The 16,895-nt window shown below is 41.7% G+C and overlaps 3 protein-coding genes across 3 annotated transcripts in view; 1 reads left to right on the forward strand and 2 right to left on the reverse strand.

The window, feature by feature from the left end:
- LOC139533031 (zinc finger protein ZFP2-like) overlaps positions 1–16,895 on the reverse strand; it is a 530,089-nt gene that overhangs the window by 402,959 nt on the left and 110,235 nt on the right. The gene's annotated exons all lie outside the window — the stretch shown is intronic.
- The window catches only part of LOC139533041 (zinc finger protein 271-like), a 222,385-nt gene that overhangs the window by 187,788 nt on the left and 17,702 nt on the right, over positions 1–16,895 (forward strand). The window lies entirely within an intron of this gene.
- Positions 198–10,640, reverse strand: LOC139533080 (zinc finger protein 879-like). The gene is made up of 3 exons (XM_071331315.1): positions 10,521–10,640; positions 2,383–2,621; positions 198–1,873 (listed from the first exon to the last, which is right to left on the reverse strand). Exons 2-3 carry the CDS (start codon positions 2,483–2,485, stop codon positions 858–860), a joined length of 1,119 nt encoding a protein of 372 aa, XP_071187416.1. The 5' UTR covers positions 2,486–2,621; positions 10,521–10,640; the 3' UTR covers positions 198–857.

Below are 16,895 nucleotides of genomic sequence, written 5' to 3' on the forward strand. Positions count from 1 at the left end.
TAACTGGTTTTACATAAGAAAACATAACATTATAGAAAAATACTGGTGGCTAGCAAAATGGCTTGTCCCCGTGGTGATGTGTAAAGGTGTAGTGACATGTTTTTGAGTAGATAAATGTAAATGTATTTTGAATGCCATGATTTAAACAAAAACATTGTATTTTCTGTAATGATAACCCAGAGGTTGACCAGCAAAAATGTATGTAGAATATTTATTTTTCATTAGTAATTCAATTACATTCATTGCAGTTATCCAAATACATTAATCATCAATGACTAAAATAGTGAATCTAGTTTTAAAAGACAATTTAATAAACACATGTATTTGTTTTATAACCTGTGTATCATTAAACAAAAACCATTTAGTAGGAATAAAAGTATCCACTCAAACTAATGTTGAAAACTGATCATCACACCATCTCTATCTGATACATGTTGTGTCTACCAGCTCATTCCCACAGAAAACGGATCATCACACCATCTCTATCTGACACGTGTCTACTAGCTCATTCCCACAGAAAACTGCAGAGGGAAGCAGTACCACCAAGTCAACCATCACACTCCATTGTTTTAACAAGAGATCCCTCAGAGGGATTTCAACGCTAAGGCCAAATCCAAGGTAATCTCAATATCTTTACAGTAGAAGCTAAAAAAACACACCAGAACTGACAAGGTGCAGACTGATCAGTAAAGTAAAGATAGGCTAATGTTCTATAATGCTCCCTTTCCTCTGCACAGTTCTCTCACAGTGAGAAACTATAGGATTACAATAGTGTGTTACTCTCTCTGAATGTTATCAAATTCACTGTTACCACTTCCTTTATGAGATGAGAATGAAGTGATGGAGTGACTTTAATCTTAACTGGCCTGAGAGAACTGATGAGGCTTCTTTCCTTTATGTATACGTTGGTGTGTTATTAAGTTGCTCTGTTGAGAGAAACTCTTCCCACAGTCAGAGCAGGAGTAAGGCTTCTCTCCTGTGTGTGTTCTCTGATGAACTTTTAGCTCAGATGATGTTGTGAAGCATTTCACACAGTCAGAGCATGAGAAAGCCTTCTCTCCTGTATGTATAAGTTGGTGTGTTTTTAAGTTGCTCTGTTGAGAGAAACTCTTCCCACAGTCAGAGCAGCAGTAAGGCTTCTCTCCTGTGTGTGTTCTCTGGTGAACTTTTAGCTCAGCTGATGTTGTGAAGTACTTCCCACAGTCAGAGCAGGAGTAAGCCTTCTCTGCTTTATGTATATGTTGGTGTGATTTTAAGCTGCTTTGATGAGAGAACCTCTTCCCACAGTCAGAGCAGGAGTAAGGCTTCTCTCCTGTGTGTATACGTTGGTGTGACTTTAAGCTGCTCTGTTGAGAGAAACTCATCCCACAGTCAGAGCAGTAGTAAGGCTTCTCTCCTGTGTGTGTTCTCTGATGAACTTTTAACTCAAATGATGATGTGAAGCATTTTCCACAGTCAGAGCAGTAGTAAGGCTTCTGTCCTGTGTGTATATGTTTGTGCGAGTTTAAGCTGCTCTGTTGAGAGAAACTCTTCCCACAGTCAGAGCAGGAGTAAGGCTTCTCTCCTGTGTGTATACGTTGGTGTCTTTTTAAGTGACCCAATCCTGAGAAACTCTTCCCACAGTCAGAGCAGGAGTAAGGCTTCTCTCCAGTGTGCACTCTCTGATGAACTGTCAGAGCCCTTGATGTTGTGAAGCGTGTCCCACAGTCAGTGCAGGAATAAGGCTTCTCTCCTGTGTGTATTTGTAGGTGTATTTTTAGCGTTGATAGAAATGGGAAAATCTCCTCACAATGTGGGCAGTGGTGAGACCTCTTAGCTCTATGATCTTCCTGCTGTTGCTCTCTGGATGTAGATAATGTATCAACATGGTCTCCTGTGTGAACAACATCAGAAGAACCAGTCAGTTGGTGTGATATACATGTCAAATGTATACATGCCATATCATCCTCCACTCATTATCACAAGGGTTAGTAACTAAAAGGGTTGGGGTCAATTCAATTTTTAATTACAGTCAATTCAAATAAACCAAATTTCTATTTTAAATGTTCCTCTTTGAAAAGCACTGAAGAAAATTGTAATTAAAGTTATCTTCCTGAAATAACTGGAATTTAATAAAACAAATTCTGACAATACTAGTGTCAAACTATGCAAGTCTCAGTAGAATGAAGTAACATCTACCTTCACACTGAAACAGTTCATCATGAAACAGTTCTACTGTAACATTTCATGCACAGTGGGGAGTTGGAACGAACAACACAAGCAATAGAATGTCAGGGGTCATGTGTGAGTCAGAATTACAGAATTCTACCTAGCAATAGACTGGGCGATAACTTATGGAGGTCTGGCTTATGAAGATAACTTATAGATAGAACCTGCTCTTACCATGACTAACAGATGTAGCAATCTTCTCCTCCTCTTCTTCATCTTTAATGTTGACATTCAGCTCCAGTGTTTGACTGCAGTCTTCCAGCTTCACTGATGCCATCTCTGGACCCTGCAGTGCAAACTGGGCTCCACTGTCACAATCAGGACCCAGTGAATGTAGGTTTGGACTCAGTGTGGAAGGAGAGAGACAGGCTGGGTTTGTCCTCACTGTTGATGTTACCAGCCTCAGACTTAATCTGAGTTGGCCAGTAGTATTAAAGAGAAACGGAAACAAAAGTTATTTTCTTGACAGTTCTTGCACTTTCTTTAAAAAAAATATATATTTTTTTGTATATTGTTCAACTATCTAATTTCAACAGCTCAAGTAGCTAAGCATTGACAACATTCATTCACAGTAGACAAGTGCACACTTTAAATTACACAACATTAGTGCACTTAACCTATAGTAGATTTCCTACATTAAAATAATGCATAAATTAATCACAAACCATCTAGTACAAGGTTACAGTATGTTGTAGGCAGCACTATGTACTATTATACTGAATAACCTTGTCTACACTGTATTGTTTCACTCAAAAACCATTGGTCAGTGGTGGAAAAAGTACTAAATATTCATCCTGGAGTGAAAGTAAAAAGTGAAAGTAAATGTCATACATCAAATTCCTAATATTAAGCAAACCAGATGATTTTCTAGTTTATGTATTTATTTACAGACGGAAGGGGCGCACTCCAACACTCAGACATAATTGACAACTGTGTGTGTCTCCCCTTCTCCTAGGCCCATTTTATGGAGACATATTTATTGGTATGTTTGTCATTGTTAGCAGAGTAGACTAGGCTACCCTGGATTTATTTCGATTTAACAAATATTCTGCTAATGTCTCCAGTCATATAGAGTGTAATAGAATCGCATGAAATGTGTTTCTAAAAGGCCAAGAAACGTATCTGATATAGCTCGCCTTTTCTACGCAACTACGTGCTCAGCCATGCATTGAACAGTATTCTTTGCAAACAGCGATTGAGTTATATTATTATGCTAAATTATGACTATACAATCTACTGTCTCAGCGCTCTACCAACAATTCCTTCGACCAAATGGCTTGGCTTTTGCTCTGACATGCACTGTCAACTGTGGGACCTTATATAGACAGGTGTGTGCCTTTCCAAATCATGTCCAATGCATTGAATTTACCCCAGGTGGACTCCAATCAAGTTGTAGAAACATCTCAAGGATGATCAATGGAAACAGGATGCACCTGAGCTCAATTTCGAGTCTCATGTAAATAAGGTATTTCTGTTATTTATTGATTTTACATTTGCAATTCCTTAACCTGTTTTCGCTTTGTCATTATGGGGTATTGTGTGTAGATTGATGAGGAAAACTCATCAATTTTTTCTAAATAAAAATATTTTAGAATAAGGCTGTAACGTAACAAACTGTGGAAAAAAGAAAAAGGGTCTGAATACGTTCCGAATGCACTGTACTCGTGGGTAAACAAAACAACCTGGTGGGTTAGTATTATGGATAGAGCTAGCTAGCAATTGCATTTTTATTCATCAAGATGGCCAAGCTTTGTGTGGTAGCAGGTTGTAGCAACACTTGCTGTGCAAATGTGACTCTATGGCCACGCAAATGAAACGCTTTAAAAAGTGGGATACATTTGTGGCCACAATGCGGGCGAATGTGACATCTACTCGTCAATCTGCGGGGGACATTAAACTTTCATGGCTATCAACAATGGAAGGAGGGCTTCAGCAAAACGTTACTTTTCAAAGTGGATCCTGTCCATACCAACAACGTGGTTAGAAAGTATCACAAACAGCCAGCAGCAGCAAAGACCGAGCATTATAGCTTCACCAGGTAACTTAAATAGAAGAGCATAGCTTACTACGCTAGCTAGCTACAGAGCTACCGCATTCAGATCACGTCTTCCATCTAAATCAACTTGGACATCTCTTCTTCATGTGATTTTACACCTAACACCTAACCACACTGATTAATGCTAAAGTAACATATCTGCTAGAATTTGGTAGCTAACTGCTGTTGGTGTCACACTATAAATCCTGCAAACATACGGGATAAAATAGTAGTTTTGGTCACGATGGAGGTTAATGTTTACGTATAGAGCCAGGTACGTGCACAGAAAGGGCTCTCCCTCTGCAGAGTACATTCACATTTGCCCTTCCAGTCTCCAAAATGCCCTTTTCGGCGGTGGTGTGTTATATACACTGCTCAAAAAAATAAAGGGAACACTAAAATAACACATCCTAGATCTGAATGAATGAAATATTCTTATTAAATACTTTTTTCTTTACATAGTTGAATGTGCTGACAACAAAATCACACAAATTATCAATGGAAATCAAATTTATCAACCCATGGAGGTCTGGATTTGGAGTCACACTCAAAATTAAAGTGGAAAACCACACTACAGGCTGATCCAACTTTGATGTAATGTCCTTAAAACAAGTCAAAATGAGGCTCAGTAGTGTGTGTGTGGCCTCCACGTGCCTGTATGACCTCCCTACAACGCCTGGGCATGCTCCTGATGAGGTGGCGGATGGTCTCCTGAGGGATCTCCTCCCAGACCTGGACTAAAGCATCCGCCAACTCCTGGACAGTCTGTGGTGTGGCGTTGGTGGATGGAGCGAGACATGATGTCCCAGATGTGCTCAATTGGATTCAGGTCTGGGGAACGGGCGGGCCAGTCCATAGCATCAATGCTTTCTTCTTGCAGGAACTGCTGACACACTCCAGCCACATGAGGTCTAGCATTGTCTTGCATTAGGAGGAACCCAGGGCCAACCGCACCAGCATATGGTCTCACAAGGGGTCTGAGGATCTCATCTCGGTACCTAATGGCAGTCAGGCTACCTCTGGCGAGCACATGGAGGGCTGTGCGGCCCCCCAAAGAAATGCCACGCCACACCATGACTGACCCACCGCCAAACCGGTCATGCTGGAGGATGTTGCAGGCAGCAGAACGTTCTCCACGGCGTCTCCAGACTCTGTCACGTCTGTCACATGTGCTCAGTGAGAATTTGCCAATCTTGGTGTTCTCTGGCAAATGCCAAACGTCCTGCACGGTGTTGGGCTGTAAGCACAACCCCCACCTGTGGACGTCGGGCCCTCATACCACCCTCATGGAGTCTGTTTCTGACCATTTGAGCAGACACATGCACATTTGTGGCCTGCTGGAGGTCATTTTGCAGGGCTCTGGCAGTGCTCCACTTGCTCCTCCTTGCACAAAGGCGGAGGTAGCGGTCCTGCTGCTGGGTTGTTGCCCTCCTACGGCCTCCTCCATGTCTCCTGATGTACTGGCCTGTCTCCTGGTAGCGCCTCCATGCTCTGGACACTACGCTGACAGACACAGCAAACCTTCTTGCCACAGCTCGCATTGATGTGCCATCCTGGATGAGCTGCACTACCTGAGCCACTTGTGTGGGTTGTAGACTCCGTCTCATGCTACCACTAGAGTGAAAGCACCGCCAGCATTCAAAAGTGACCAAAACATCAGCCAGGAAGCATAGGAACTGAGAAGTGGTCTGTGGTCACCACCTGCAGAACCACTCCTTTATTGGGGGTGTAATTTCCACCTTTTGTCTATTCCATTTGCACAACAGCATATGGAATTTATTGTCAATCAGTGTTGCTTCCTAAGTGGACAGTTTGATTTCACAGAAGTGTGATTGACTTGGAGTTACATTGTGTTGTTTAAGTGTTCCCTTTATTTTTTTGAGCAGTGTATATATTTTTGTGTGTTGTTCTGAACCCACTGCCCGCAAGTCTTTTATAAATTCTCATCTTTGCTTCAGAACCAAAACGTTGCACGTCTTGATTGTTGATCAATGACTGTAGAAAAGGCCCATGGCGTTGGTGGAAGGAATCCTTTAATTCATGGCACTTGCTCAGCTGGGTCAGGGGCGCTTTAATTAGATCAGGTGGAAATGTCTGACAGATCTCAACTCATTAAAAGGAGGAAATCGCCATCGCCCGATCTCGCTGCTTCCTCTTCCTTAACTCCGTCTAATCCAGACGTTCTGTGCGTCCATGAATCCACGTAAATCCACCGAATCTGTTACCTTTCATCTGAACTATCTGTTGCGATCGGGAGAGCGGGCCATCAGTTATTGTTTATAGTTATTACCGCGGAGCGCGGTTTGGAGCGCACGCTTCAAACCTATTGTGTGATGTAAATGGTCAATGATCACGGCCCTACAGATCATCACAGGCCAATTATGCCATTTGATATATGGTTAATATGTAATGAAATTACATGTACACATGAGGACAAAATTGAAAGGGTGAAATATGAAACGTCATTGTTTGCTGAACTGATCAATTCTGATATCAAACTGATGGGGATTATAGACTGAATAACCCATCACTGATTGAATTATTTATATTCTTCTAATGATTATGATGAATAGTTACGAGCCTAAATGACTCAAGGATGATTCCTATTGACTTCTTATTTAACTGAATTGCTGAATTACCTAATTATATTAATAATGAATGATTGTTATAATTTGGTGTTTTTGATTATGAATTTGATTGGATACATGTTATTCTGTTTCCTTTGTTATGCAGCACAGACTACCCAGTAAATATACCACTTTATGGTTAAAGGAATTCCTGCCCCAGTCTCATCCATTCCTCTGTCACCTGACCCGTGACTACCTGTTCACCTTCTCTGTCAGTCATCCTACCTGTCCAGCTACCCACACAGATTCCACTAATCTTTCAATGACAGTCAGCAAAAAAAAGTACGTGTTTCATTTCCTCCAGTTTGGCAAAAACAGAGTAGGCCTACGTTTATCATCCATATAGAATACAGTTTAGCAGCAATCTACTACCACCTCGTCTCTACCACCGACTCCTCTTTGCCAAAACCTGGTGATTTGATTGATAATTTTCCTATTTCATACAGGCTTTGTTTGGGTACCTACTGGCTATATGTCTATAGATAAGCAGCTGTTAAATCACACTGCCTTCAATATCATAGGATGAAGATTTAACATGGTGAATTTATGATATTTGTGAGGAAGAACAGGGCTACCCGGCTGGCAACAAGCATATGCACTCTGCAGGCAGGCTGCCCTCCACAGTGATGGCTGGTGCAGACAGCACATGCTTTCCATCTGATCCTGCAACCTCCTCTGCTACAAGTAGCTGTATGATTCTGACATGATATATCCCTACTTGATTCTGCTCTGGACTCCAGAGAAGTGACATGATATTGCCTGCTAACATGAGATGACTTTCAGCTCCAAATGCAGGTGTAAAACGCAGTTTGTTTCTGTAGCCTACCTTGCCTTTTATGGCTGTAATGACAGGCTACATTTGCATAGCAATTGTGCACTCATGTTTGCGTGTGCATGCATATTGCACAATATTGTACCAGTCCTCTTTGTGGGTCGCGGGTCAAAAAAGTTTGCAAACCACTGGGATAACGATAGTGGCATTAAAAGGAGTTGGGTTGGCTATAGTCATGGTAGGATACATGATAGTGGCAACAAATGGAGTTGGGTTGGCTATAGTCATGGTATGATACATAATAGTGGCAAAAAATTGAGTTTGGTTGGATATAGTCATGGTAGGCTACAGTATGTCTTACAATCTTCTATTTTGACTGGAATTCAGAAGCCTTTTTAAACCTCAATTACACTTGAAGTTTTGCATTTCCTGTTCTAAATAGTTTATCTGAATACTTTACTCCTCAGATGGTGCTGCTTTCCCCTCTTCTTGTAATAATAGCTCAACAGAGCCCCACAGTGGAGGTGTCATAATACCCATAAAACCTAGCGGTCAAGAAAGGAAACGGTTCCAATCCATAGGGGATTTCTATTATGATTTTTGTCATTCATTTGCATTGAAGAGCACATAAAGAACATGTACCACACATACACAACATATATTTGCTGTCTTTACAAAGGAGCGGAATTACATTCACATGTTAAGGGTACATTTTGCCCGTATAGAGCAAATATTTCAAGAGTCTGAATAAGAATACCCTTTGGATGAAGCCACAGAAAAACAGAAATCATTTTTTTAAATCCAGAAATTACAGAATAAGAGCAGTACGTTATGTCAGGAACTGTGGCCAGATCATAGGGGATTTGTTGATAACCATGTAAATCTCTTTTCTCCAATATATTTGGCTCTATTTCCTCTCAGATTTTAAAATGCTAATTACAGTCAAAGTAGACATCATGAAAAACTACAATTCCCTGCAAGCTCCTGCACGTCATCTCTAGCTGACACCTTTGCTAACAGGTATTGTGTCAATTTAAAACTTGCACAAGACAGTACACAGAATTGGGAATTTAAATAAATGTAGACAATTTATTCATTACTACATTTAGCTAACATCAAATAGTTAATCCAGAGATTCTTACATTTTCCTCACTTGGCAGTCTCATCCAGATCAACATGGTATTTGTAGTTCTTTATGATAGCCACATTAGAAGCTAATTAGCATTTCTTTTTTTGGGAGGGGGTTAAATACAGGCAAATATATTGATAAAAGTCACCTTGTCCTAGAGAGATTTACAATGTTATCAAAATGTCACGCCAGGGTAAATCTACATGAAACACAGCCCTTATTCTCAGTGTTTCTAAAATCCCCCATGGGAACAATGAATGGTGGAAAAACGATTGGAAGCATTTCATGTTTGACTGCTAGGTTTTTATGGGTATTAGGAAAGGATGGGGGGGATACATACAACTGAATGCCTTCAACTGAAATGTGTCTTCCACATTTATCTGAATCAAAGAGGTGGGGGGGCTCCCTTAAATTGACATCCACATCTTCGGCGCCCGGGGAACAGTGGGTTAAAATGCCTTGCTCAGGGACAGAACGACACATTTTAACCTTGTCAGCTCGGGGATTCGATCCAGCAACCTTTCAGTTACTGGCTCAACACTCTAACCACTAGGTACTCTATGAGTCTGTGACCACAGTTGCTGGGAATTCTTTTTTGGGGGCTGCCCTTTTTTAGCTTGAGCACATGCTCCCCAAAAGGTCTGTGCATGGCTCTGTATAGAGCCCTGTGGCTGGGGTCAAAACTGTGTGTGTGTGGATGGTGTGCTAAACCAAGATGTGGCCATGTATTCCATCGTGGATCGGTTGCCATTTTGGAGTTGTCCAGGAGCCAGGTTTTCTTTAGAGGGGTGGATTTTGCTCAATGGGAAAGTTTATTTTGGAAGTTAAGGACCAATGCTGTCACAGTTGCTTCTTGTTGAAGAGGCATCAGCTAACCTTAGCTTGCTCCGATTCTGAATTAATTTGTGTCCGTTTCTTTCTAGCTCGCAAAATAAGTGAGCTAGACTTTGTTTGGTCCTGCCATGTATCGATAACATAGCCAAGTTTGTCACTGGTATGGGTTAAATATCCTAAACCTAGACAGTGATAGCAGCAAGCTAAAACCAGGGAGAGGGGGGAGATAATTTAGGTTCTGTTTCACCTGCTGCTGGCTTGATAACGTTTTTCCACATGCAATTGATTAAATGAGATTTGTATTCTCTAAAGATTGTAATTGTGTTCATATCTGATGAATATTGAAGAAAAATGATCACAATCATCACAGCCATTTGTCATACCAAAATGTGAACTACAATTTGGTGCGCACCATTTTACCATGTACAGTAGGCAGTAAACTCACCATGTGTCATCAAAATTACCATCTTGTGTACGTGGTTTATATATGAGGGGAGCATAAATTGTACAATTGTAAACGAAAAAATAATGTTATAAGTTAGAACCCATGTATATTAGTTAATATACTGTACCAACTACATAAATATATGATCGGTCCATTGTCTTCTATCTGGACTTTAAAACGCAGACAGCGGACGCCGCCATTTTACCAGCTCGTGAGAGAATTGTTTTACACAACCAATAACCATATTAAACGAACTCAGAAATCTCAAATAAATATATTATTTTTAAATTACCTTGACGAAATTGTGTACATTAACTCAGACAAACCCCAAATCTCAAGCTATATGACTTCGTTTTCACCACGACACAAAAATAACACATAAAATCTGGTAATCTCTTGACGGATTTGTTACCTATCATGTTATGACATGTTCTGTCGATATTAGGAAGTGTAAACGTGCTATTACCAACCTGTAGTAATAGATAGAAACGGAGACAAAAATGATCGTCTTCACATCTGCTGCTCTCTTTAATCTGAACAATGGTGCGCATCCATAGAGATGGATAGAGGACTCATCTTTGTATCTGTGTCATTATAGCGTCTGTGACAGAATATGCAGCGGCATTGAGGGGATTCGATTAATCTGGCCTGGGCGCCCGGATAGGCGTGTATTTGCAAGGGGTGAAAATTGATGGCAGTCGTTTTGGAACTGGGCTGCCTTCCAGGCGGGAGACAGGTGCCACATTCAAAGCCCACAGGGAAGTCTCCTCAAAACAAAAGTGTTGTAATTAAGCACTTGGCGCAATGAGTAGGATTCTGTGTTTTCACATGAAAAAATTCTAACAAGTATTTTATGGAAGAGATGTATGTTTCTGGATGATGCACCTTGTTGACTAAATGACAGAACAGTAATCTGCACCTTTCTATTTGAGAAGAGCGCTTCTCCCTTGCCGCATTTGCCTGTTCACCGTTTACATCACAGGCCATAAAACGGTGCCCTGTGGCTCAGCATAATCGAATATGCCCATTCTCCATTTGAAGTGGTACATTTTCTTCTTCACTATTGGCTTATCCCTCCTGATGACCCAGTTGGACATGACTCCAACTGAGTCACCAGGAGATCTCAGCCAATGAATTTTGAAGTCCCACCCAGTTGACTACATTAAAATGGTGGAAGCCCACAATGCATTTAGTTATAATAAGAACTAGAGACAGCCTCCAAGATGGCCGACCGTTGTTTTGAACTTTATCTACTCACAGTTGCATATGGAGCCCATTAGTAAATGCCAGTGGCGGTCGGTGGAGTTTAAGATGAGGGAGGGACGTTCTTTTTTTTTTTTCATGACCACGGCCTTATTTCTAAAAGAGTATGTTGGATGACTGTAATTCATATGCCATTCACCCAGCTCAATGTAACATCAATAGGCTTAGGCTACTACATGGTACCCTAATTTTCCCCATACCCATCCTGTGCTTGCTACAACTTAGCCTATGAATGAAAGTTTACAACGTAGGTGCACAGGTCGAGAGAAATTTGAGACAGACATTGACACATTCAATATCGCCTTGCACACTCTTGCCTGTATCTAGCTGCTCTAGGGTGTAATCATTAGTCCAAGAGTTTCTAGTGGACAAATTCTGGTATGTTTATCCCTGTTTCGTTACGTTTGCTTCTGTTTTTAAGAAAAGTTTTTCAACAGAATCGGCAGAATGAATACACCCCTGATCACACACAGTTCACTTTCAAAGCAGCCACATACAAACAGCAGATCCTGGACTATCCATTCACTTCAGTCAGTCTGTCTCATCTTCCAATGTCAGGAATCCATCACATTGAAGGAGCAGGTCCTGGATGAGAGCATGTAAGTGATTTCCATTGTTTTTCCTTCTGCATGTGGCACAAGCTCTTCCATGTAATAGCATGAATATAAAACGTTAATAACTTCGGCTGTGATTGGTGGGGGGAAAAATCGGTCTCGAAGACAATTCATGAAAAAATTCTATGGATTTCTTTGGCACAAAGGTGATAACGAATTGCCTTCTCTATGGGAATTATCTTTCTGGAAAGATGGCATCCTATGACGGTGCCACGTTGAACGTCACTGAGTTCTTCAGTAAGGCCATTCTACTGCCAATGTTTGTGTCACACCCTGATCTGTTTCACCGGTCTTTGTGCTTGTCTCCACCCCCCTCCAAGTGTCGCCCATCTTCCACCATTATCCCCAGTGTATTTCTACCTGTGTTCTCTGTCTGTTGCCAGTTCAATTTGTCTCCTCAAGTGTACCACCGTTTTCCCGTTTGCTCCTGTTTTTTTCTAGTTCCTGTTTTCCTGTTTTCCCAATTTTGACCACTCTGCCTGCCTGCCGTTATGTACCTTGTCACATCACCCTGGATTACTGACCTCTACCTGCCCTTGACCTGTCGTTTGCCTGCCCCCCTGTTTTAGTAATACACTTTTGTTACTTCTAAAATGTCTGCATCTGGGTCTTCTCCTGAGCCTTAATAGTTTGTCTATGGAGATTGTATGGCTGTGTGCTCCATTTTATTCACCTGTCAGAAACGGGTGTGACTAAAATAGCCAAATCCACTCATTTGAAGGTGTGTCCACATACTTTTGGTAATGTAGTGTATAATCAGTTGGCTATAGGCCTATTTCAATGGAATGTTCAATCAAGTGAGTTCTATTTTTCTACTTGTAGGGTGGCTACTGTCTGTAATGTGTGTCAATAGACGCTGAATGTACAAAACATTAGAAACACCTTAATACTGAGTTGGACGCCCTTTGCCCTCAGAACAGCCTCAATTCATCGGGGCATGGACTCTACAAGGTGTCAAGTGTTCTACACGGATGCTGGTCCCTGTTGACTACAATGCTTCTCACGCTTGTGTCAAGTTGGCTGGTAGTTGGCTGAATTCACTGTCATGTTCATGGAACCATTCTTGGACAATCCTAGCCTTGTGGCATGGGGCATTATCCTGCTGAAAAAAATAAATTTGCAGATGGATAAACTGCTGCCATTGAGGGATGCACCTGATTGGCAATGATGTTTTAGATATCCTGTGGCATTCAAATGTTGCTACACTTTTATCAAGGGGCCCAATATGTGCCATGAAAACACACTCCACACCATCACTACCAGCCTGCAATGTTGACACGAGGTATGATGGATGCATGTACTCATGTGGTTTTCAAGATGGCACCGATATAAACTCATCAAAAAAAGAAACGTCCCTTTTTCAGGACCCTGTCTTTCAAAGATAATTCATAAAAATCCAAATAACTTCACAGATCTTCATTGTAAAGGGTTTAAACACTGTTTCCTATGCTTGATGAATGAACCATAAACAATTAAGCAGCTTAAGCAATTATGGTCACAGTTATGAAAACTTAGGACACTAAAGAGGCCTTTCTACTGACTCTGAAAAACACCAAAAGAAAGAGGCTCAGGGTCTCTGCTCATCTGCGTGAACTTGCCTCAGACATGCTGCAAGGAGGCATAAGGACTGCAGATGTGGCCAGGGCAATAAATTGCAATGTCCGTACTGTCAGACACCTAAGACAGCGCTACAGGGAGACGGGATGGACAGCTGATCGTCCTCGCAGTGGCAGACCCCGTGTAACAACACCTGCACAGGATCGGTACATCTGAACATCACACCTGCGGGACAGGTACAGGATGGCAACAACAACTGCCCGAGTTACACCAGGAACACACAATCCCTCCATCAGTGCTCAGACTGTCCGCAATAGGCTGAGAGGCTGAGAGGCTGGACTGAGGGCTTGTAGGCCTGTTGTAAGGCAGGTCCTCACCAGACATCACCGGCAACAACATCGCCTATGGGCACAAACCCACCGTCGCTGGATCAGACAGTACTGGCAAAAAGTGCTCTTCACTGATGAGTCGCGATTTTGTCTCAACGGGGGTTATGGTCGGATTCAAATCAATCGTCGAAGGAATGAGCGTTATACCTAGGCCTATACTCTGGAGCGGGATCGATTTAGAGGTGGAGGGTCCATCATGGTCTGGGGTGGTGCGTCACAGCATCATCGCACTGAGCTTGTTGTCATTGCAGGCAATCTCAACGCTGTGCGTTACAGGGAAGACATCCTCCTCCCTCATGTGGTACCCTTCCTGCAGGTTCATCCTGACATGACCCTCCAGCATGACAATGCCACCAGCCATACTGCTCGTTCTGTGCGTGATTTCCTGCAAGACAGGAATGTCAGTGTTCTGCCATGGCCAGCGAAGAGCCCGGATCTCAATCTCATTGAGCATGTCTGGGACCTCTTGGATCGGAGGGTGAGGGCTAGAGCTATTCCCCCCAGAAATGTCCGGGAACTTGCAGGTGCCTTGGTGGAAGAGTGGGGTAACATCTCACAGCAAGAACTGGCAAATCTGGTGCAATCCATGAGGAGGAGATGCACTGCAGTACTTCATGCAACTGGTGGCCACACCAGATACTGAGTGTTACTTTAGATTTGTTCAGAATGTTTCTTGCATTATTACCTATTGGATCGGTGGTCACTCACCAGCATTTCGACCAGAAATACAACTTTCCTGGATTTGATCCTTTATTCGTACTCTCCAAGGAAATTCCACTGATTCCAGGGGCTGTTCCAAGGCACCGCAGACGGAGAAGAGGTGTGCAGAGTGGACTTTTGGTTCGACTTGCGGTAGGTTTTGACCAGAAGCGGGTTCTCCACTTGACAACACTACGCTCCAAAAGATTGGCCGATTCCTGGGATTAATCTATTCAAGTAAGTCAATAAATATATTTAGAAAATGCTAAAAAACTCTATATTATTAGCTAGTTAGCCACAGCAGGCCACTGTGTGTAGGCTGATGAGCTGCTAGCTAGCAACTTTACATACTAGAGTGAAGTTAAATATCATCAGCTAGCTAACGCCATATTAGCTTGTTATCTTAATGTTCACCTATTTATCATTGTAAATTAAAAACTCATAATCCAAATGCATTTGTAGATTACAGCAATGGAAGAGGGTGAAAGGATGTCAGAAAAGGGAGTATTGGTACTAGTTACAGGGCAGGTTGTGGGAGGACATTATGACAAGATTCTACAGTTCGAGTCCTAGAGAGGAAAACTATGAAACCAGAGAGATAATAGTCAGGGCTGTCTAATTGGAATATAATGAAGCGTGTTTCTTTGTGATGTCTGTCCTCAGATACGGAGAGCTGTGAAAGCCTGTCTGCAGATGAAGAGGTCCCAGTGACGGTTCAAGAGACTGTCTGCAGATGAAGAGGTCCCAGTGAAGGTCCAAGAGACTGTCTGCAGATGAAGAGGTCCCAGTGAAGGTCCAAGAGACTGTCTGCAGATGAAGAGGTCCCAGTGAAGGTCCAAGAGACTGTCTGCAGATGAAGAGGTCCCAGTGACGGTCCAAGAGCCTGTCTGCAGATGAAGAGGTCCCAGTGACGGTCCAAGAGACTGCAGGCACATCCTTGTATACCATGGGTTGTATGTGTACTTATGTTAGCACATGTTGTACACAACAATACAGTTACAATTCACATACAATGTAGGCTCCAAACGTATTACAACTGTAGCAGGTCAATCCTGCTCCTGGAGGTCTGCTGGGTGTGCAGGCTTCTCTTCCCACCCTGCACTAACACACCCGATTCAATGTATCAATCCTAATGACTTGATAATAATGTGTATTATTGTTGGGCTGGAATAGAAGTCTGCTCACCCAGTAGATCAGGGAGTGGATCAAGGTTGGCCACCTCTGGTATGGATATTTTTGTTTTTCTAAAAATGATGCTTTAGTAATAATAGCCTACTTACTAAGATGTCTAACATTTACAAACAAGTTAGCTTATTTGTACATTGAAATTATATGTTGATTCATTCCATTTTTATTAATTGTTCAAACTTGTTTTAATTGTTAATATAAAAACATTCACAATGAACTAATATCAATGTTCATTAATTACAGATCACAATTCTACAATAAAAAGGTGTGAAGGGGATTTGTCTCTAGTTTTGCCATATGTCTACAGTATGTTGGCATTACTGGCCTAATGGACATCCTGCCATCAGTCAGGATGTGGCCCAGAAGTTAATTGACAGCATGCCTGGGCGGATTGCAGAGGTCTTGAAAAAGAAGGGTCAACCAAATATTGACTCTTTGCATCAACTTCATGTAATTGTCAATAAAAGCCTTTGAGACTTATGAAATGCTTGTAATTATACTTCAGTATTCCATACTAACATCTGACAAAATATCTAAAGACACTGAAGCAGCATTCCTCAAACATACAAGTATTTTACACCATTTTAAAGATAAACTTGTTGTTAATCCCACCACAGTGTCCGATTTCAAGAAGGCTTTACGACGAAAGCACACCATCTGATTATGTTAGGTCAGTACCTAGTCACAGAAAAACACAGCCATTTTCCCAGCCAAAGAGAGGAGTCGCAGAAATAGAGACAATTAATCACTAACCTTTGATGATCTTCATCAGATGGCACTCATAGGACTTCATGTTACACAATACATGCATGTTTTGTTCGATAAAGTTCATATTTATATCCAAAAATCTTAGTTTATGTTCAGTAATGTTTTGCCTCCAAAACATTCTGTGATTTTTGCAGAGCCACATCAATTTACAGAAATACTCATAATAAACATTGATAAAAGATACAAATATTATACATGGAACTTTAGATAAACTTCTCCTTAATGCAACCGCTGTGTCAGATTTTTAAAAAAACTTTATGGAAAAAGCACACCATGCAATAATCTGAGTACAGCGCTCGGAGACCAAAACAAGCCATACAGATACCCGCCATGTTGTGGAGTCAAGATAAGTCAGAAATAGTATTAT

Source organism: Salvelinus alpinus, chromosome 10 (assembly GCF_045679555.1).
Source record: "Salvelinus alpinus chromosome 10, SLU_Salpinus.1, whole genome shotgun sequence".
In the NCBI taxonomy this organism is placed as follows: Eukaryota; Metazoa; Chordata; class Actinopteri; order Salmoniformes; family Salmonidae; genus Salvelinus; species Salvelinus alpinus.

Bases quoted from the DNA above. Each gene is read 5' to 3' on its own strand.
- LOC139533080 (XM_071331315.1), bottom strand. From the start codon at position 2,485: ATGGCATCAGTGAAGCTGGAAGACTGCAGTCAAACACTGGAGCTGAAT. The intron at 1,874-2,382 runs GTAAGAGCAGGT...TTGTTCACACAG, and splicing joins TGCTACATCTGTTAGTCATG to GAGACCATGTTGATACATTA.